General features: G+C 68.6%; 1 protein-coding gene across 1 annotated transcript; it reads right to left on the bottom strand.

Moving 5' to 3' along the window:
* Nucleotides 1-1,415: 1,415 nt before the first annotated feature.
* PDE1B (phosphodiesterase 1B) lies at nucleotides 1,416-21,424 on the bottom strand. Its single transcript, XM_063359207.1, has 16 exons — nucleotides 21,237-21,424; nucleotides 20,582-20,717; nucleotides 10,930-11,043; nucleotides 9,864-10,049; nucleotides 7,461-7,527; nucleotides 5,547-5,663; nucleotides 5,288-5,428; nucleotides 4,748-4,848; nucleotides 3,079-3,204; nucleotides 2,891-2,992; nucleotides 2,690-2,810; nucleotides 2,525-2,606; nucleotides 2,293-2,419; nucleotides 2,026-2,162; nucleotides 1,666-1,779; nucleotides 1,416-1,553 (listed from the first exon to the last, which is right to left on the bottom strand). The coding sequence occupies exons 2-15, from the start codon at nucleotides 20,710-20,712 to the stop codon at nucleotides 1,682-1,684; spliced, it is 1,650 nt and encodes a 549-aa protein (XP_063215277.1). The 5' UTR covers nucleotides 20,713-20,717; nucleotides 21,237-21,424; the 3' UTR covers nucleotides 1,416-1,553; nucleotides 1,666-1,681.
* Nucleotides 21,425-22,562: the final 1,138 nt, after the last annotated feature.

The following is a 22,562-nucleotide window of genomic DNA, read 5'->3' as shown; positions in this document are numbered from 1 at the left end:
ATGCTCAAGGCACACCGGGATGCCGGAGGATACTCGAGACATGCCAGAACCGGGATGCCAGAGGATGCTCGAGGCACACCGGGATGCTGGAGGATGCTCAAAACACGCTAGAACTGGGATGCCGGAGGATGCTGGAGGCACACCGGGATGCCGGAGGATACTCAAGACATGCCCGAGCCGGGATGCCAGAGGATGCTCGAGGCACACCAGGATGCCGGAGGATGCTGGAGGCACACCGGGATGCCGGAGGATACTCAAGATATGCCCGAGCCGGGCTGCCAGAGGATGCTGGAGGCACACCGGGATGCTGGAGGGTGCTCAAGACATGCCGGAGCCGGGATGCCAGAGGATGCTCGAGGCACACCGGGATGCCGGAGGATGCTGGAGGCACACCGGGATGCCGGAGGATACTCAAGACATGCCGGAGCCGGGATGCCAGAGGATGCTGGAGGCACACTGGGATGCCAGAGGATGCTCAAGACATGCCGGAGCCGGGATGCCGGAGGATGCTGGAGGCACACCAGGATGCCAGAGGATGCTCAAGGCACACCAGGATGCCGGAAGATGCTGGAGGCAGACTGGAGCCAGGGATGCTGGAGGCAGAGAGGGGCCGGAGGACGCAGGGGAGGATACCGGGGATGTGCTGGAGCCGGAGGACGCTGGAGGCACAGCCGGAGCCAGCACTGCTGGAAGCACGCCGGAGCCTGGAGGCACCCTGGGGCTGGGGGATGCTGGCACTGGGGGATGCTGGAGGCAGGGACTGACACTGCAGGGCCCGATCCTGCCCTCCCTCCGCCCCCCCAGCCCAGCTCCTACCACTGCTCCGGCCCCACACGTGCTGCCCCAGCCCCACACGTGCTGCCCCATCACCGCTTCGCTGCCTCCCGCATCTCCCAGCCTCAGCCCCGCCGTCTGGGGCAGGACCCCAGGGGGGAAGCCCTTGGGGCCGGCGGACCTGGGGACAAACCCCACAAGGATGTGTCCCCAAGCCCAGGGTGACACAGAGACACAGATCCCGGGACAGGGAGGGACGGGGATGGCGCAGGGGGACATTTGGGGCCGCCCATCACGGTGTCACCAGACCCAGCGGGCACAGAGGGGACGGTGGCAGCCCTCGGGCTGACAGCATAGGCAACACGGCTCCTCCGTCCCTTGGTCCCCTGCTGTCCCCAGCGCCACTGTCATCATCCACCCCCCCACCCCCCCAAAGCCCCCAGCTCCCCGGTGGGGCCGAGTAGAAGCTTTTTTAAAAAGCCATAAGGACAAAACCCGGCCGGGGGGAGGCCGGGCAGCCGCTGGCGTGGCAGTGAGACGGTCGGCGTCACCGTCACCCGTGGCTCCAAGCCACGGGGCTCGGTGGCCGGTTTGGCACAGGCAGCCGGAACGGGCCGGGCTAGGGGGCTGCCGGGGGGGCTGGCCCCGGGGGTGCCCCCGGCGCGGAGGTTGGCACGAATCCTTGTGCGGCCCCGGGCGGCTCCTTCCCTGCAAATGGTGCTGAACTCGATGGCGTCGAAGACTTTGGGCGAGACGGCATCACTCGGCCGGACGAGGACCTGCCACGGGTGGGCGGCGGGGACAGTCATGGCGATGCCACCAATCCTTCTTTCCCACCACCACCACTCCTAGTTTGCCCCCCCACACACCCCGGGGTCACCTCGCGCCCACCTCGCTCCTCCCGGTGCTATTCCACGTCCCCGTTCTGCTTGTGCCGGCCGGGGGCGGCGGGCGGCTGCTCCTCGCAGGGCGACAGCTCCTCGATGGACGCCTGGTTGGTGATGCCTGCGGGGGGACGTGGGGCTGTGGGGGGGGGGGGGTCGCTCCAGAGGGACACGGGGGCTGAGACCCTCCCCCCAGCTCACACCCCCGCCTTCCCCGCCATGGCCACCCACCCCACGGGTCCGGGGGTCACCCACCCTGCGCTTGGACCACCTCCCCACCCAGGGATGCTCAGCGCAGCCCTGGCCCTGCGCATCCCCGGGGGCGGTCGCCAGCCCCTCCCCGGTGGCCGCGGTGGCCGTCACCTACCACTGGCCGCCCGCTCCTTCCACTTCTGCTTGTTCTCCTGGATGTACTTGGCCCAGGTGGAGCGGAAGCCGGCCAGGTCGGCTTTGACGTCCCCCAGCTCCAGGTGCTCATCCAGGGACGTCTGCCGCCACTGCGAGCTGCGGGGACAGGGACAGCTGGGAGCAGGACAGAGCCACCACCGCCACCTCCCAGGTCCCAGAATAAGTGGGTGCCCCCCGGCACCTCCCCCTGGGGAAGGGGAAACTGAGGCAGGGCGGCGCGGCCGACCTGGCCTGCTGGCTGGCCGCTGGGTTGCCCTTGGCTTTGGTGCGGTCCTCGGCGGGGGGCAGCACCATCTTCTCGGCCACGTCGGTCAGCACCGAGAAGGTGGGCTCCACGATGAAGTCGATGAAGCCTGGGGGGGGAGGAAGGGAGACGGGGACGATGGGGACACCCCCTGGCCCCGGAAGGGCCGGTGGCTGAGGCCAGGGGTGGGGATGGGGGACCCAGCGCCACTCACCGATCTGGGACTGGGCCACCAGCGTGGAGGTGCGGTCGCAGAGGGGCGAGAAGGGCAGCCCCAGCTCAGCTTCCTTGTCCCCCTGGCAAGGCAAGGGAGACGTGTCCCCACGGGGACGTCCCCATGGCCCACCGCCCGTCCCCGGGGGGACGCAGGCGCCCTTACCTGCCTGAAGAACTCCTCCATCAGGGCTTTGGTCCAGCGGCTGTGGACCGACCACTGCTTGGTGGGGTGGCTGATGTCGGCCGCGTGCAGCAGCAGCGACAGCACCTTGGACTTATCGATCCTGGGGGAGGGACCCCGCCGCTGAGCTCTGTCCCCAAAAAAACCACGTCCCCCTGCCCCGAGGCAGGCGCCCGCACTCACCTCTCCAGCTGCTGCAGGGACGTCTTCATGGACTTCACCTGCTGGAAGTGGCAGGACATGTCGGTGGCCAGGACCATCTCGATGACCAGAGCCCGCAGCTCCCTGTGCCCCGGGGAGGGGGGGAAACGCCATCAGGGCCCCGCGTCCCGGCCAGGGAACAACCCCGGGGACGGGGACGGGGACCTTACGCAAACTCGTCCTTGGTGAGGTTGACGAAGATGTTCATCTCGTCGTCCTGCATCATGCGGAAGACAGCGCTGATGTGGTGGTTCTCCAGCACCGAGCGGTCGTTGTAGAGGATGGCACAGTCCGACCTGGGGACAGAGGGGACGGTGGGGGACCAGCACAGTGGGTGGCGGCCTGGGGGGCCCCCCCACGGGGAGAGGGATGTCCCCAGGGTGCCAGCATGGCCGTATCCTGGCCATATCAGTGGCCCTGGCTGTCCCCATGGTGCCAGTACATCTGTATCCCAACTGTGTTGGTGGCCCCGAGTGTCCCCAAGGTGCCAGCACATCTTTATCCTGGCCGTATTGGTGGCCCTGGGTGTTCCCAGGGTGCCACCGTGTCTGTAACCCAGCCATACTGGTGTACCTGGGGGTCCCCAAGGTGCCAGCACATCTTTATCCTGGCCGTATTGGTGGCCCTGGGTGTTCCCAGGGTGCCACCGTGTCTGTAACCCAGCCATACTGGTGTACCTGGGGGTCCCCAAGGTGCCAGCACATCTTTATCCTGGCCGTATTAGTGGCCCTGGGTGTCCCCAGGGTGCCACCGTGTCTGTAACCCAGCCATACTGGTGTACCTGGGGGTCCCCAATGTGCCAGCACATCTCTATCCTGGCCGTATTAGTGGCCCTGGGTGTCCCCAGGGTGCCACCACATCTGTAACCCAGCCATACTGGTGTACCTGGGGGTCCCCAGGGTGCCAGCACATCTCTATCCTGGCCGTATTGGTGGCCCTGGGTGTCCCCAGGGTGCCACCACATCTGTAACCCAGCCATACTGGTGTACCTGGGGGTCCCCAGGGTGCCAGCACATCTCTATCCTGGCTGTATTGGTGGCCCTTGGTGTCCCCAGGGTGCCAGCACATCTGTATTCCAGCCGTATCGGTGGCCCTGAGTGTCCCCAGAGTGCCACCATACCTGTATCCCAGCCCTACTGGCATACCTGGCTGTCCCCAAGGTGCCAGCACATCTGGATCTCAGCCATACCGGTGACCCTGGGTGCCCTGGCTGTCCCCAGGGTGCCACTCAGTCCTTTCCATGCCCCACGTGTCCCCACGACAGGTCCCCAGCCCTGTCTGCTCTGCCCACGCTGTGCCATGCCACCCGTGCCGTGCCACCTGCCCCGTGCCATGCCACGCCACCCGCACCGTGTTGTGCCATGCCATGCCCCTGGTGCCATGCCATGCCACGTCATGCCACGCCACCTGCACCATGCCATGCCACCGGCACCATGCCATGCCACACCACCCATGCCATGCCATGCCATGCCAGGCCCCCAGTGATGTGCCATGCCACGCTACCTGTGCCATGTCATGCCACCTGCACCACGCCGTGCCATGCCACCCATGCCGTGCCATGCCATGCCATGCCATGCCATGCCATGCCAGGCCCCCGGTGATGTGTCATGCCATGCCACCTGTGCCATGCCGTGCCACCCGCACCACGCTGTGCCATGCCACGCATGCCATGCCACCTGCACCACACTGTGCCATGCCACCCATGCGGTGCCATGCCATGCCATGCCCCCAGTGATGTGCCATGCCATGCCACCCGTGCCATGCCATGCCAACCACACCATGCCGTGCCGTGCCACCCGTGCCGTGCCATGCCCCCGATGCTGTGCCACCCGCCCTCACTTGGTCTGGATGTGGAAGCTGTTGGTGGTGCCCGTGTGCTCGTAGTCGTGGATGGCGGCAGCGAAGATGATGGCCAGGACCTCAATCTCCGTCAGGTAGTGCTGGGGGGACGCGGGCGTCAGGGGGACGGGGACGGGCACCGGCTGCTCCGGTGCCACCCCGTTGAGGGACACGGGGCCGAGCGGGTGCGGGGTCCTCCGCGTGCGTGTTTTTGCAGGACTGCGTGTGACTGCACGCGTGCGCAGCCATGCACGCCTGCCCCGGCCACGCGTGGGACACATCACGAGTGTGTGCGTGTGACAGCCGTGACAGCCGTGTGGGGACCACCAGGCGCCAGGTGTCACCCCACGTGTGCCCACCCACCCCACCCCATCCCCCCCAAGCCGGGGGCGACCCCGTCCCCACCATCCTGGCGAGGTGGCGTTGTCTCCGTGGCAACAAGCATCCCCTGGACCAGCCGGACAACCACTGGCCACCGGCCACCGGCCCAGGGCCCAGACACATCCCAGGACCCCCATAGGACCCCCTGGGACCCCGTACCAACATGCCGGTGCGGAGCAAGAAGCAATGGACGGTCTGGGTGACGTCGGCGGCGTGGACCTGGTTGTGGTAGGGGTTGCGGTACTTGCCGTAACCGGCCTCCAGCGCGTCCAGCAGCGTGGTCAGGAAGACGGAGGGGATCTGCGGCACCGGCACACGCGCCCATGGGTGCGCCCGCCCGTGCCAAGCCCTCGGCCCGCGCCAGGGCACACCCAGCCCCGGGGGCAGCGCCGTGGCGGGCGCGGGGACGCGGGGGTACCTTGAAGCGGCTGTTGAGGTTGTGTCGGGTGAAGAGCTCGAAGACGATGGTCCGCAGGGAGTGATCCTCCGTCACCCGGTTCAGCGCGAAGACGTCGAAGCACCACAGGTCCAGGCTCTGGGGGGAGATGGCGAGGGGGGGTCACCTCAGTGCCAGGGCAAGCCCCGTGCCCGGTGACGCCCGGCGATGCCCGGTGACGCCCGGCAATAGCCAGTGAAGCCCAGCCATGCCCAGGGATGCCGAAATATGCCCAGGGATGCCCAGCCATGCCCAGGGACACTCAGCCATGCCCACTGATGCCCAGCAATTCCAGGTGATCCCCAGCCATTCCCAGCGATGCCAGGCAATGCCCAGCGATGCCAGACCAATCCCCAGCGACACCCAGCAATGCCCAGTGATGCCCGGTTAAGCCCAGCCATGCCCAGCAGTTCCAGGTGATGCCCAGTGATGCCCGGTGATGCCCAGCCATGCCCGGTGACGACCAGCCGAGACCAGTGAAGCGATGCCAGGCCGTGCCCAGCAATGCCCCGCGATCCCCAGCGATGATGCCCAGGGATGCTGAGCCATGCCCACTGAAGCTCAACAATTCCAGGTGATGCCCAGCCATGCCAGGCAATGCCCAGCAGTACCCCGCAATGCCCAGCGATGCCCAATAATCCCCAGGGATGCCCAGTAAAGCCCAGCCATGCCCAGTGATGCCCAGCCATGCCCATTGAAGCCCAGCAATTCCAGGTGATGCCCAGTGAAGCCCAGCCGTGCCAGGCAATGCCCAGCGATGCCCAGCAACCCCTAGCGATGCTCAGCAATGCCCAGTGATGACGCCCAGCCATGCCCAGGGATGTCAAGCCCTGCCCACTGAAGCCCAGTAATTCCAGGGGATGCCCAGCTATGCCCACTGAAGACCAGCAAAGCCCAGTGAAGCGATGCCAGGCAATGCCCGGCGACGCCCGACAAGCCCCAGGGATGTCCACTAAAGCCCAGCCATGCCCAGGAATACCATGCCATGCCCATTGAGGCCCAACAATTCCAGGGGATGCCCAGCCATGCCAAGCCAACTGAAGCCCAACAATCCCCAGTGGTGCCCAGCCATGCCCAGTGCAGCCCAGCCATACCCAGCAATGCCAGGCAATGCCCAGGGATGCCCGACAATCCCCAGTGATGCCCAGCCATGCCCAGTGAAGACCAGCTGAGACCAGTGAAGCAATGCCAGGCAGTGCCCGGCGATGCCAGACAATCCCCAGTGATGCCCACTAAATCCCAGCCATGCCCAGTGATGCCCAGATATGCCCAGGAATACCAAGCCATGCCCATTGAAGCCCGGCCATTCCAGGTGATGTCCAGCCATGCCCGGTGATGCCACGTGATGCCTGGCAATGCCCAGCGATGCCTATCCATGCCCAGTGCAGCCCAGTGATGCCCAGTGCAGCCCAGCGATGCCCAGTGCAGCCCAGCCATGCCCGGCAATGCCAGGTGATGCCTGGCGATGCCCGGCGATGCCTATCCATGCCCAGTGCAGCCCAGCCATGCCCGGCGATGCCAGGTGATGCCCAACGATGCCTATCCATGCCCAGTGCAGCCCAGCCATGCCCGGCGATGCCAGGTGATGCCCAACGATGCCTATCCATGCCCAGTGCAGCCCAGCCATGCCCGGCGATGTCCGGCGATGCCAGGTGATGCCCAGCAATGCCCAGCCATGCCCAGTGCAGCCCAGCCATGCCCGGCCATGCCTGGCCATGCCCAGCAGGGTGCCACCTCCCCCGGGCAACCCAGGCCACGTCCTCCGGAGCCAGCGGTGCGGATGGGGCAGCCGTGCCCAGGCGCCGCCAGGCCGGGGCAGCGTGCCAACGGCGCAGCAGCCCCCCGGGGTATTGGGGTGCCCCCCCACACACCCCCATCGCCCCCATCCCCTGGTACCTTCAGGCAGTTCAGGACGGAGGTGGAGTAGCTGGGCCCCACGGCCGTGTACGTCCGGCGGAACATCCTGCAAGGGGGGGAGGCAGGGCTGATGTGGGTGCTGGGGGACCCACCTGGGTGCCAGGGGACAGAGCTGGGTGCCAGGGGACAGAGCTGGGTGCTGGGGACAAACCTGGGTGCTGGGGATGAACCTGGGTGCCAGGGGACAGAGCTGGATGCCAGGGACAAACCTGGGTGCTGGGGATGAACCTGGGTGCCAGGGGACAGAGCTGGGTGCTGGGGACAAACCTGGGTGCTGGGGGACCCACCTGGGTGCTGGGGATGAAGCTGGGTGCTGGGGGACAGAGCTGGATGCCAGGGACAAACCTGGGTGCTGGGGACAAACCTGGGTGCCAAGGGACAGAGCTGGGTGCCGGGGACAAACCTGGGTGCTGGGGGACCCACCTGGGTGCTGGGGATGAAGCTGGGTGCTGGGGGACAGAGCTGGATGCCAGGGACAAACCTGGATGCTGGGGACAAACCTGGGTGCCAGGGGACAGAGCTGGGTGCCAGGGACAAACCTGGGTGCTGGGGACAAACCTGGGTGCCAAGGGACAGAGCTGGGTGCCGGGGACAAACCTGGGTGCGGGGGACCCACCTGGGTGCTGGGGACAAACCTGGGTGTGCTGGGGGGCAGAGCTGGATGCCAGGGACAAACCTGGGTGCTGGGGACAAACCTGGATGCCGGGGACAAACCTGGGTGCTGGGGACAAACCTGGGTGCCAAGGGACAGAGCTGGGTGCCGGGGACAAACCTGGGTGCTGGGGACCCACCTGGGTGCTGGGGGACCCACCTGGGTGCTGGGGACAGAGCTGGCTGATAAGGAGAGTCCGGGTGTTTGGGGATCCACCTGGGTGCCAGGGGACAGACCTGGGTGCCAGGGGACAGACCCTGGTATGTGAGGACCCAGGCGGGTCATAGGGACAGTCCAGGTGCTTGAGGACCCACCTGGGTGCTGGGGAACTACCTGGGTGCTGAGGGCAGCCCCTGGGTGCTTGGGGACCCATCTAGGTGCTCAGGGACCCACCTGGGCACTGGGGACCGTCCCCGGGTGCTGAGGACATCCCAGGTGCCTGGGGACCACCTGGATGCTCAGACACCCACCTGGGTGCAGAGGAGCTACCTGGATGCAGGGGACAACCCCTGGGTGGTTGAGGACCCACCAGGGTGCTCAGGGACCCACCTGGGTGTTGGGGACCATCCCTGGGTGCTCAGGGACCCACCTGGGGGTTAGTGACTGTCCCTGGGTGTTTGAGCACCCACCTGGGCAGAGGCGGGGACATCCCAGGTGCTTGGGGACCACCTGGGTGCCCTGGAACCCACCTGGGTGTTGAAGACAGCCCCTGGATGCTCAGGGACCCACCTGGGTGTTAGTGGTTGTCCCTGGGTGTTGGGGGACCCACCTGGGCGCTGGGGACATCCCCGGTGCTTCAGAACCACTTGGGTGCTGAGGGCAGCCCCTGAATGCTCAGGCACCCACCTGGGTGCTTGGGGACCCACCTGGATGCTGGGGACATCACGGGTGCCTGGGGACCACCTGGCTGCTGGGCACAGCCCCTGGGTGCTTGGGAACCCACCTGGGTGCTGGGGACTGTCCCTGGGTGTTCGAGGACCTACCTGGGCACCAGGGACCCACCTGGGTGCTGGGGACATCCCAGGTGCCTGGGGACCACCTGGATGCTCAGAGACCCACCTGGGTGCTTGAGCACCCACCTGGGCACTGGGGAGCCACCTGGGTGGTGGGGACATCTCAGGTGCTTGGGGACCCAGCTGGGTGTCAGTGACTGTCCCTGGGTGCCGGGGGACCCACCTGGGCACTGGGGACCTATCTGGGTGCTGGGTGACCATCCCTGGGTGCTGGAGACATCCCAGATGCTTGGGGACCACCTGGGTACCCCGGAACCCACCTGGGTGCTTGGCACAGCCCCTGGGTGCTTGGGGACCCACCTGAGTGCTGAGGACTGTTCCTGGGTGTTCGAGGACCCACCTGGGCACCAGGGACTCACCTGGGTGCTGGGGACATCTCAGGTGCTTGGGAACCCCCCTTGGTGCTTGGGGACCTACCTGGATGCTGGGTGACCCACCTGGGTGCAAGGGACATCCTGGGTGCTTGGGGACCACCTGGGTGCTGAGGGCAGCCCTTGGGCGCTTGGGAACCCACCTTGGTGCTTGGGGACCCATCTGGGTGCTGGGGACCATCCCTGTGTGCTTGGGGACCCACCTGGGTGCCCTGGAACCCACCTGGGTGCCAGGCGTAACCCCTGGCTGCCATGGGACAACCGGGAACTGCCCTCCCACCCCCCATCTCCGTCCCAGCCGTGCCCCCCATGCCCCACCCAGAGGTGGGTGCCACCCAGCGCCCACCTCTCCACGAAGATGCCGGCCTGGACGGCGTGAACGATGCTGCGGAACTTGGGCTTCTCCTCCGCCCGCCGCCCTTTGGCTCGCGCCTGCTGGGTGAAGGTGGCCGCCAGCCAGTCCCGCACTTCCGAGGGCACCGCCGCGTCCGAGCCCATCTCCCGCAGCTCGTCCTCCGTGTCCAGCATCTGCCTGCGGGACGGGAAGGGGGAATCATAGAATCACAGGGTGGGAAGGGACCTCTGGAGATCATCTCCTCCAACCCCCGGCCAGAGCAGGGTCACACACAGCAGGTGGCACAGGAACGTGTCCAGGCGGGTTTGGGATGTCTCCAGAGACGGAGACTCCCCCACCTCTCTGGGCAGCCTCTGCCAGGGCTCTGCCACCCTCAACGTCAAGAACTTCCTCCTCATGTTGAGGTGGAACTTCCCATGCTCAAGTTTGTGCCCGTTACCCCTTGTCCTGTCCCCGGGCACCACTGAGAAGAGCCTGGCCCCATCCTCCTGCCACCCCCCCTTTCAGTATTTTAAGCGTTGAGAAAATCCCCCCCTCCGTCGTCTTTTTTCCAGACTGAAGAGCCCCAAATCCCTCGGCCTTTCCTCATCAGAGAGATGTTCCAGCCCCTCAGCATCTCGGTAGCCCTTTGCTGTCCCCTCTCCAGCAGTTCCCTGTCCCTCTTGACCCGGAGAGCCCAGAACTGGACCCAGCGCTCCAGGTGTGCCCTCCCCAGGGCAGAGCCGAGGGGGAGGATGACCTCCAGCCACCTGCTGGCCACGCTCTTCTTGATGCCCCCCAGGCTGCCGCTGGCCTTCTTGGCCACCAGGGCCCATCGCTGGCTCATGGCCATCCCGTTGTCCCCCAGGACTCCCAGGTCTCTTGCCACCCAGCTGCTCTCCAGCAGGTCACCCCCAACCTGTCCCGCTGCCGGGGGGGTTATTCCTCCCCGGGTGCAGCACCCTGCGCTTGCCCTTGTTGAATTCCATGAGGTTCCTCTCTGGCGTCGAGGTGGGCGCCGTGTCCCCCTCGCCGCGTCCCCCTCGCCGCGTCCCCCTCGCCCCCTCCGTGCCCGCACCTCGTCTCGTCGATGTAGACGGCCTCCAGCAGCGAGGCGGCGTATTCCAGGTTCCTCTTCAGCTCCTCCACGTTCACCTCGCCCGTCTCCAGCTGCTTCACCATGTACCGCAGCCTGCGGGCACCGGGCACCGCGTCACCCGCGGGATGGGACACACACACACACACACACCCCCCGCGGTGGTGGACGCGCCCACGCACACGCCCCGACACGCGTGGGCAGCACCCATGGGTGTCCCCGGGGCGGGGAGGGGTGGTGGCACCCGCCCAGGGGACCCCCCCCGAGCGATGGTGGCAGGGGAGGGGCGCAGGTGGGAGCGTGGGCACGGCACGGATGGAGCGGGCGCTGGGGGCACCCAGCACCCTGCGTCCAGAGCGCACCCTGCACCCGGTACCCAGCACCCTGCACCCGGAGCGCATCCTGCACCCAGCACCCTGCATCCAGAGCTCATCCTGCACCCCGTACCCAGCACCCTGCACCCGGAGCGCATCCTGCACCCAGCACCCAGCACCCAGAGCTCATCCCGCACCCAGCACCCTGTGTCCAGAGCACACCCTGCACCTGGTACCCAGCACCCTGCTCCCGGAGAGCATCCCACACCCAGCACCCTGCGTCCAGAACGCACCCTGCACCTGGTACCCAGCACCCTGCATCCAGAGCGCATCCTGCACCCAGCACCCTGCATCCTGAGCTCATCCTGCACCCCGTACCCAGCACCCTGCACCCGGAGCGCATCCTGCACCCAGCAACCAGCACCCAGCAACCAGCATCCAGAGCTCATCCCACACCCAGCACCCTGCACCCAGCAACCAGCACCCAGACCTCATCCCGCACCCAGCACCCTGCGTCCAGAGCACACCCTGCACCCCGTACCCTGCACCCAGAGCTCATTCTGCACCTGGTACCCAGCACCCTGCAGCCAGAGCTCATCCCGCACCCAGCACCCTGCGTCCAGAGCACACCCTGCACCCAGCATCCAGAGCTCATCCCACACACAGCACCCTGCACCCGGAGCGCATCCTGCAGCCAGCACCCTACATCCAGAGTGCACCCTGCACCCCATATCCTGCGCCCAGAGCTCATCCCGCACCCAGAACCCTGCACCCAGAGCTCATTCTGCACCCAGCAACCAGCACCCAGAGTTCGTCCCGCACACAGCACCCTGCGTCCAGAGCGCACCCTGCACCTGGTACCCAGCACCCTGCACCCAGAGCACACCCTGCACCCAGCACCCAGCATCCAGCACCCAGACCTCATCCCGCACCCCGCACCCTCTGTCCAGAGCACATCCTGCACCCAGCACCCTACGTCCAGAGTGCACCCTGCACCCCGTACCCTGCACCCAGAGCTCATCCCGCACCCAGCACCCTGTGTCCAGAGCTCACCCTGCACCCAGAGCTCATCCCACACCCAGCACCCTGTACACAGAGCATATCCTGCACCCAGCACCCAGAGCTCATCCTGCACCCAGCACCCAGAGCTCATCCTGCACCCAGCACCCTGCAGCCAGAGCGTATCCTGCACCCCATATACAGCACCCAGCACCCAGAGCTCATCCTGCACCCAAAACCCCTTCACCCTGCATCTACGCAGCACCCAGAACGTATCCTGTACCCGGTACCCAGCACCCAGAGCTCATCCTGCCCCTGGTACCCTGCACCCTGTGTCCAGAGCTCATCCTGCACCCAGCACCCAGAGATTATCCTGCACCCGGTACCCAGCACCCAAAGCCCATCCTGCCCCCCATACACAGCACCCAGAGCACATCCTGCACCTGGTACCCAGCACCCCGCACCCAGCACCCTGCACCCCATGCCCAGAATGCATCCTGCACCCGGTACCAGCACGCTGCGCAGAGCACCCTGCACCCCGTACCCAGCACCCAGAGCTTATCCTGCACCCCATACCCTGCACCCTGTGTCCAGAGAGCATCCTGTACCCGGCACCCAGCACCCGGAGCTCATCCTGCACCCAAAACCCCTCAAGCCTACACCTACACAGCACCCAGAGCGCATCCTGCACACGGTACCCTGCGCCCTGCATCCCAGCACCCAGAGCGCATCCCGCACCCAGCACCTGAAGCTCCGCACCCGGCACTGGGGATGGGGCACCCCGCGGTGGGGACTGAGGAGGGGTGAGGGCAGGGGGTGGCGGGTGCCCCTGCCCCACGCCGGAGGGGCCCGAACTCCCCCCAGCACCCCGAGCTTCAGGGGTCACCCAGCCCCGAGGGTGGCTGTCCCCACTGTGTCACCCTGCCGGGAGCGCCGGCGCTCCCCACCCCAGGCAGAGCCATGGGTGGCACCTGGGTGACACTGGGGACAAAGTCCCCGCCAGCCCGCAGGGTCAGTGGGGCCACAGCGGCGGCTGGGATGACTCTGGGGACAGGGACAAACCCACAAGTGGGGAGGGGAGGGGGGACACAGCCTGGGGACCCCTTTGTGGGGTGGCTTTGTCCCCTGGGGACCCACAAGAGGGTCAGGGTGTTCAGCCCCCCCGCTCCCCGCTGTGCCTCAGTTTCCCCCCAGAAGCACCCCCCTCCCCGTGCTGGGGGTCCCCAGGGACTCACCGCAGGATGGGGCCCCGCAGGTGGGTCCTGCACAGTGTCACGGGCTCTGCCATGGAAGGGGGGGACGGCGGTGGCACCCATGGGTGCCCCAGCAGCATGGGGACGTGGGAACGGGAGCCCAGCACAGCCGCCCTCCCCCAGCCAGCTTGTGACCCCCACACGGGACACGGGGACAGGGGGACATGGGGACAGGGGGATGTGGGGACACGGCAGTGCCCCGGCAGGGGGTCCCTGGGGGGGCCGGGGTGACAAACCCTGGCAGGGAGAGCACCCAGAGCAAGCGTGCACACGCGTGTGCGTGCACACATACATGCCTCAACGCACACGTATGATGCGCATGCACGGGTGCATGCACGCGCCCGAACACCCGTGTGAGGTGTGTGCACGGGCACGCACGTGTCGGGGCGGGGGGACACACCCCCACACACCCCCTCCCCAACAACAACGCACACGTGTGCGTGCAAACGCGGGCGCACCTACGCCGCGCACAAGCACACGCGTGCACACGCGGCACAGGCACGCACGCACCGCGTGTGCCAGTGTCCCCCCCCCACCCCGGGTGCACGTGTGGGCACACACACGTGTGCGTACTCGCACGCAGCACACGCGTGTGCACGGAGGTACGCTCGCTCCCCAGCCCCCCCCCTACACGCACCCCGGGGCAAACCCTCCCCGTCTGACACACGCCTGAACACGCGTGTGCCCGCAGCCGGCCGGCCCCCGGCCATCTGTCTGTGTGTCCGTGTGTCTGTCGCGGAGGGAGGGGGGAGGGTGGGTGCGGGGGTGGCGGCGGGGATTGGAGTTCGGCGGGGGGGGGGAATCCCATCTGGCCGCCCGGGAAAGCGCCGCCCCCGCAGCCATGTCTCCCGCTGCAGCCGCCTTGCTCGCACGCCGCCTGGCACGGGCCAGCACGGGCCGGTACGGGCCACCAAGCCCCCCCCCCCGCCAATCCCGGCTTGGGGTGATGGGGGGGACAGGGTGGATGCCAGCCCCTGGTGGGACACTGGGCCCTGCCCAGCCCTCCGGCCACCCTGTCCCCTCCTGGAGGCCTTGCTGTCACCGCTACTGGCACCCAGCAGGTCCCCGTCGCTACGCAACGAGTCCCCATCGCTGCCCACCTGGCACCCAGTGGGTCCCCATCGGTGCCCACTGGTCCCCATCACTGTCACTGGGACCCAATGGGTCCCCATCGGTACCCACTGGTCCCCAGCACTGCCACCCAACAGGTCCCCATGAGTACCCAGTCATCCCCAACACTGCCACTAGCACCCAACGGGTCCCCATGGCCACCTACCAGGCCCCCATCGGTGCCCACTGGTCCCCACCACTGCCCACCTGGCAGCCAACGAGTCCCCATCTCTGCCATCAGCACCCACCAGGTCCCCATCGGTGCCCGCTGGCACCCACCCCATTGGTACCCAGTGGTCCCCATCACTGCCACCAGCACCCAACGAGCCCCCATGGCTGCCACACAGCACCTACTGGGTTCCCATAGGTGCCCACTGGTCCCCTTCACTGCCACCTGGCACCCAACACGTCCCCATGGGCACCCACTTGTCCCCAGCACTGCCACTGGCACCCAACGGCTCCACATGGCCACCTACCACGTCCCCATCGGTGCCCACTGGTCCCCATCACTGTCACTGGGACCCAATGGGTCCCCATTGGTACCCACTGGTCCCCAGCACTGCCACCCAACGGGTCCCCGTTGGTACCCACTGGTCCCCAGCACTGCCACCCAATGGGTCCCCATGAGTACCCAGTCATCCCCAACACTGCCACTAGCACCCAACGGGTCCCTATGGCCACCTACCAGGTCCCCATCGGTGCCCACTGGTCCCCACCACTGCCCACCTGGCAGCCAACGAGTCCCCATCTCTGCCATCAGCACCCACCAGGTCCCCATCAGTGCCCGCTGGCACCCACCCCATTGGTACCCAGTGGTCCCCATCACTGCCACCAGCACCCAACGAGTCCCCATGGCTGCCACACAGCACCTACTGGGTTCCCATAGGTGCCCACTGGTCCCCTTCACTGCCACTGGCACCCAACGGGTCCCCATGGGTACCCAGTCATCCCCAGCACTGCCACTGGCACCCAACGGCTCCCCATGGGCACCCACTTGTCCCCAGCACTGCCACTGGCACCCAACGGGTCCCCATGGCCACCTACCATGTCCCCATCGGTGCCCACTGGTCCCCATCACTGCCCACCTGGCACCCAGTTGGGTCCCCATGGGTACCCACCTGTCCCCATCACTGCCACCAGCACCCGAGTCCCCATGGCTGCCACACAGCACCTACTGGGTCCCCATCGGTGCCCACTGGTCCCCATCACTGTCACTGAGACCCAATGGGTCCCCATTGGTACCCACTGGTCCCCATCGGTACCCACTGGTCCCCATCGGTGCCACCCAACGGGTCCCCGTTGGTACCCACTGGTCCCCAGCACTGCCACCCAACAGGTCCCCATGAGTACCCAGTCATCCCCAACACTGCCACTAGCACCCAACGGGTCCCCATGGCCACCTACCAGGTCCCCATCGGCGCCCACTGGTCCCCACCACTGCCCACCTGGCAGCCAACGAGTCCCCATCTCTGCCATCAGCACCCACCAGGTCCCCATCGGTGCCCGCTGGCACCCACCCCATTGGTACCCAGTGGTCCCCATCACTGCCACCAGCACCCAATGAGTCCCCATCGCTGCCACACAGCACCTACTGGGACCCCATAGGTGCCCACTGGTCCCTTTCACTGCCACTGGCACCCAACAGGTCCCCATGGGCATCCACTTGTCCCCAGCACTGCCACTGGCACCCAACGGGTCCCCATGGCCACCTACCAGGTCCCCATTGGTGCCCACCGGTCCCCATCACTGGCCCCCCCCAGCACCCACTGGGTCCCCACCACCCAGGCACACGGTCCCCAAGGATGGTGGCACCTGTCCCCACTGCCGGCTGTTTCCCGCGGCGCTGCCAACCTGCCCCACAGCTCGGGGGGGGGGCACCTCGGGGTGACCCTGCAGCCCGGCCATGGGGAGGGGGCCAGCACGCGGTGACAGCCCCGTGGGACACCGACACACGGGGCAGAGGCCAGGCCCCCCCTCTCCGCGCCGCTCCCACGGCTGTCCCCCATCCCACCCACGCGGCGGGACGCGGTGTCCCCGACACCGTCACCCCGTGTCCCCGCCGTGGGGACGTCACCCCGGTCGCAGCCCCAAGTGAAGCCCCCCCGGGGCGGGGAGCGAAGCGGCGGCAGCTTCTGGGCGGCTGCTGCGGCCGGCGGCTGCCTGCGGCCTGCGCTTCGTTAGCGCTAACGAGAGCTGGCAGCGGGCGCGGGGCACCCGCCAGGGCGGGGGTGGCAGGGCGGGCATGGGGCACGTGGCACGTCCCTGCAGCCAGCCCCCCTGCCCCCCCCAACTCTGCCCCTTGGGGAAACTGAGGCACGGTCTGAGATGGGCGCAGGGCGGGGACAGAGGACATGGGGACAGTCCCAGCCGGGCCACAGGGTGGCTCCTTGGGGACCAGCCCCAAAACCTGCGGGTCACCGGGTGGGAGGAGATGCCGTGTCCCCTGTCCCCCAGCGTTGGGGACAGCCACCGGCAGCTCCAAACCCTGCGGGAAGGACGCGACCGACGGTGACGCAGGAGATGCTGGCGCTCGTCCCCAACCCAGGGGACAGTCCCTAGGAGGGGACAGTGCCGTGACCCCGGCTGGCCCAGGAGGGGCCAGCACCAGTGCTGGGAATGCCGAGGCCAGCGGGGCCGTGGGACCAGCTGGGGACAGCCGTCCTGGTCACGGGGAGGGGACAAGGGTCCCCCACTCCGGTGGGGGGACGAAGCCTCTGGGTGCCCACGGCTCAGGGACGAAGCCACCGGGTCCCCAGGGCTGGGGGACACGGGGCGCTGGCAGCGGGGGAGGCGGGGGCCAAGGAGGGCTGGCAAATGCCGGCATCCGCCCCGGCTCCCGCGGGATTTCCTGCCCGCTGATAATTGCAATTTGTTTTAATTAGCGGCCGCCGCCCCACGCTGGGACACGCAGCCGGCTCCGCACCCCGAAAGCGTCCCCAGGTCCCCAGCAGGGTCCCCTCTGCGTGTGTGTGTGTGTCCCCCCCCCGGCTCCCGCGCTCCCCGCAGCCCCTCCCGGCACCTAACGACCCCCCCACCCTCGTTAGCGTGGCCCCGGCCTGGTGCCAACCTGTGCACACACACACGTGTGCGCGCGGGGCGGGTGACGGAGACACCCCCCCCACCCCCCCCGCGCCCTGTGCCCTCACGCGTGTGCGGGGCAAGCGTGTAAAGGGAGGCGCGAGCCCACCCGCGTGTGCACGCCTGCACGCGTGTGCGTACGTGTGCAAGGCGCCCGTGCACGGCCGCCAGCCGCAGCACGCACGGGGGGGGCCGCACGGCTGTCACACACTCACACCTCACACACACACACCCCCCGGTGAAGGTGACGGTGACAGTGACGGCTGGAGCGAGCGAGCGAGGGAGGGGGGACAGGGAGCAGGGGGGGGACCGGGGGCCAGACGTCACGTTGGAAGCCAGCGCGGCCGGCTGCGGGGGAATGTCACCTTGGGCGAGGCGGCTGTCACCTTCCCGCACCCAGCCACCCATCCCTGGGGACATCCTTCCTCGGGGACATCCCCCCCCCCTCCCCCCCCCCGGGCCACCCACCCCCTGGGCCACCCGCCCTTGGTGACCCCCACGTCACCCGTCCACGGAGCCCGGGGACGAGGGACGGCCACCGCCTGTCCCCAGCAGCGGGAGCAGGGGTCGCGCTGCGTCACCCGCGCCCACGGTCCCCACGGGCTGCCTGTCACCACCCACGCCCCCCCCCCCCCCCGCTGCTGCCAGCCCCCCCCCCCCCCACCTCGTGCCACCCCCCGCCGTGTCCTAGGTCTGACACGGGGACAACGGTGCCGCCACAACCACTGGCATCCCGCAGCCCCCCAGGGTGGCACCGGTGTCCCCAAGGCCACCCCATGCCCAGGGAGGGGTACAGGGGTGGCCTCGGGGTGCGGCCAGCGCTGGGGACCCCCCCTGGGACCGACGCCGCAGCCCCACCTGCACCCACGGGTGCCGCGACCCCTCCAGCTCCGTCCCCTGGGGACCCCAATCCTGGCGGATCCCTGGGGACCTGCCACCGGGTCCCCAACACCTGGGCGGGGGGGGGGGGGGGGGACGGGACACGACACCGGGATCCTGCACCCCAGGGACACCTCGCTGCTCCCCCCCATCACCCCAACCGGGAGCTCGGGGCCGTCCCCAGGCCGGGGTCCCCGCTGTCCCCTCGGTGGTGGCGGGGGGCGAGGGGACCCGGGGGGGCGCAGGTGGGGACCCCGCAGCGGGGGCGGCCGCCTGCCGTTGCGGGGGCAGGGGGGAGGGTGAACAGGAGCTGGGGGGGGCGGGGGGAGCGGGAGCGCGGTGCAGCCCACGCGCTCGCACACGCTCGCACGGGCACGCTCAGGTGTGATCCGGCACGCGGGGAGCACACACGGAGCACTGCACACGCGTGTGCACACACACAGGCACCCAGGTACACGCACACGCAGCTCTGCACACGCGTGTGCACACACACAGGCACCCAGGTGCACACACACGCAGCTCTGCACATGCGTGTGCACACACACAGGCACCCAGGTACACGCACACGCAGCTCTGCACACGCGTGTGCACACACACAGGCACCCAGGTACACGCACACGCAGCTCTGCACATGCGTGTGCACACACACAGGCACCCAGGTACACGCACATGCAGCTCTGCACACGCGTGTGCACACACACAGGCACCCAGGAGCGCTCACAGGCAGCTCTGCACACGTGTGTGCACACACACAGGCACCCAGGTACACGCACACGCAGCTCTGCACATGCGTGTGCACACACACAGGCACCCAGGTGCGCTCACAGGCAGCTCTGCACACGCGTGTGCACACACACAGGCACCCAGGTGCACACACACGCAGCTCTGCACACGCGTGTGCACACACACAGACACCCAGGTGCACGCACACGCAGCTCTGCACACGCGTGTGCACACACACACGCTCCCACCAGGCGCTCGCGCCCCCCCAGCAGCACGCGCAGCCGGTTGCACGCTCAGGCTGGCGCGCACACCCGTGTTTCACGCCCCGGCTGAGTCCGGCCTCGTGTGACACCCGCTCAGCAGCACGCTTCGTGTGTGACACCCGGCTCCCTGTCCTTGTCCCTGCGTGTGTGTGTGTCCCCCCCACCCCCGTCACACCAGCACGGCGCACGCTCCTGCCAGCACACACGCGTGCACCCGCGCGCCTTCGCCGGCCACCACGTGCGGGTCGGCCCCGCGCACGCGTGCGCACGCCCACGCACGAGGCCCCGCGCGGGCGCACGTGCCGCAGGTTGGGGAGGGGGCACGGGCGCACGTGAGCCCCCGCGTGAGTGCGACGGCACACCGGGCGAGGGGGTGGCACCCCCGGGGCCACCAACCCCCCCACCCACCCCCCCCCCTACGGCGGGGAGGTGGCACCCTGGGGTGTCAGAGGGTGTCACCCCTCCCCTGGGCTGGCTGCACCCACTCTGCCCCCCCAGGGTTGGGGGCACCCCGGCCCCCTGCCCGCCCCACAGTGTCACCCGGGGTGAGGGGTGCTGGGGGCTGCGCTGGGGGACCCCCACCCAGCACCCCCACCTTATGGGTGCCCCCACCCCAATGGTGCAGGGAGTCCTGGGGGTGACTGGAGGGGTCCTACACGGAGGGGGGGGGGGGGGGGGGCAGCACATGGGTGGGATGCGGGGTGCCCAGGGGATCCCCGGGGGCACCTGAAGTTCCCAGGGGGTCCTGCCTGAAGTGGGGGGGCGCAGGGTGGGGGGTGCCGGGGGACCCTTCAAGGAGGATGAGGGGAGGGTCCCCAAAGGGGGGGTTGTCAAGGGGTTCGGGGGGGGGTGTGATGCTCCGGTGGGCCCGGGGGTCCTGGCCGGGGGCGGGGAGGAGGAATCATGGTTTCGGGGGAGGTCTCGGTTTTAGGGGGGTGTCCCGGTTTGGGGGAGGGTGTCCCGGTTTGGGGGGGTGGCCGGGGGGGGGGGGGCCGGGGGGGGGGGTGTCACTCACAGCGCCCGGAGCTTGACCCAGATCTTCTTGCTGGGGGCGGACTTGATCTCCAGCGGGGACGGGCAGACGCCGGCCGGGTCCAGCGCGTCGCGGTCGGGCTCCAGCCCCGGGAGGCTCCGCGGCGGCTCCATGGCCCCTGTGGCGGCGGCGGGGGAGGGGGGGGGGGGGCGGGACGCGGCCTCAGCCCCGGGGCCCGGCCGAGCCGCCGGTACCGCCCGGCAGCGGCCTCGGCTTCCCCCCCACCTCCCGGCTCCCGGTACCCGGCGGCTGCGCAGGCAGCACCGGCCCGGGCGGCGGAGCTAAGATGGCATCCCGGGCACCGGGGGTGGGAGCAGCGGGATGGGGGGCACCGGGGGGGGGTGGGAGCAGCGGGATGGGGGGCACCGAGGGGTGGCGGGCACCGGGGAAGGGGGAGAACCGGGGATGGGGGGCAGCGGGGATGGGGAGAAGCGGGGATGGGGAGAAGCGATGGAGAACCGGGATGGGGACAACCGGGATGGGGAGAAGCGATGGAGAACCGGGATGGGGAGAACCGGGATGGGGAGAACTGGGAGGGAGGGAGGGGAAAGGGGATGGGGAGAAGAGATGAAGGGAGGACCGGGATGGGGAGCACCGGCGTGCGGCGGCGGGGACCGGGGATGCTGCGCGCTCCTACCCGGGGATGCTCGGCCGGGAAGCGCCGGTGCTGCCGCTACTGTCGGTGCTGCCGGTGCCGCCGTGCCCCGGTGCTGCCGGTACTGTCGGTGCTACCGTCCCCCGGTCCCGGTGCCGGTGCCGGTTCCGTCGCCGCTCCGGCTCTGCCGCCGCCCGGGGCTCGCCGCAACTTTCCCCGCGCCGGCCCCGGCCCCGGAGGGGGGGGCGGGGAGGGGCGGGGGCAACCGGGGGCGGGGGCCGTGGCCCGGCACCGCCCAGCCCCGCTCAGCCCCGGGACCCCCGCTAAGGGCTCCGGGAGAGGAAGGTCCCCCAGGACCCCCCTGGGGCAACAGGGCTTGTAGCCCCGCACCCCTGGGGGGTACCCCAGGAGCCCTATGGAGCTGTGGGGTGCAGGTACCCCAGGACCCCATGGGGCTCTAGGGCTTGTAGCCCAGCACCCCTGGGGCTTACCCCAGGACCCTATGGGGCTATGGGTCAGGTACCTCACGACCCCTATGGGGCTACATGGGGGGCAAGTACCTTAGGACCCCATAGGGCTCTAGGGGTTGTACCCCAGGACCCCTGGGGGTTACCCCAGGACCCCCATGGTGCGGGGGGGGGCAAGTACCCCAGGACCCCCAGGGGAGGGTTACCCCAAGACCCCCTGGGGCTATAGAGATTGTACCCCAGCACCCCTATGGGGGTCCCCCAGGAGTCCATGGGGCTATGGGTCAGGTACCCCACAACCTCTATCGAGCTGGGGGGTGCGGGTACCCCAGGACCCCTATGGGGGGGATACCACAGAGCCCCTTTGGTGCTGGGGGTTGGGGGGGGTACCCCAAGACCCCTAGGGAAGGTACCCCAGGACGCCGTGGGGCTAACAGGGCTTGTAGCCCAGGACCCATGGGAGTACCCCAGGACCCCAATGGTGCTATGGGGGGGCAAGTACCCCAGGACCCCCATGGGAGAGGTACCCCAGGACCCCTACAGAGCTGGGGGGTGCAGGTACCCCAGAACCCCCATGGGGACCCCTGGCCCAGTGCCCCCCACGTGCCACACTGGGGGTCTCTCCGAGCAGTGGGTCAGAGCCTGCCTGTGGCGCGGGGCACCGTGACCCCCACCTCCCCCAGCCCCACTCCCTGCCGAGACCTGCCCCGTTCGTCCCACGTCACCGAGGCCGGTGACAAGGACACCAGCGACCGTCCCCTCCCGCCAGCCACGGGCAGGCTCTGACTTATCGTAGGACCTACCCAAACGCCGGCGGGGGCGTGGGGGGCTGCTGGGCCTATTAGGGCATGGCCCCCCCGGGCTGAGGGGTGCGGGGGGGTTTGGGAGCAGCCTGAGCTTG

Source organism: Chroicocephalus ridibundus, chromosome 24 (genome assembly GCF_963924245.1).
Source record: "Chroicocephalus ridibundus chromosome 24, bChrRid1.1, whole genome shotgun sequence".
NCBI lineage: Eukaryota > Metazoa > Chordata > Aves > Charadriiformes > Laridae > Chroicocephalus > Chroicocephalus ridibundus.
This window is presented reverse-complemented; position numbering and strand designations above follow the sequence as displayed.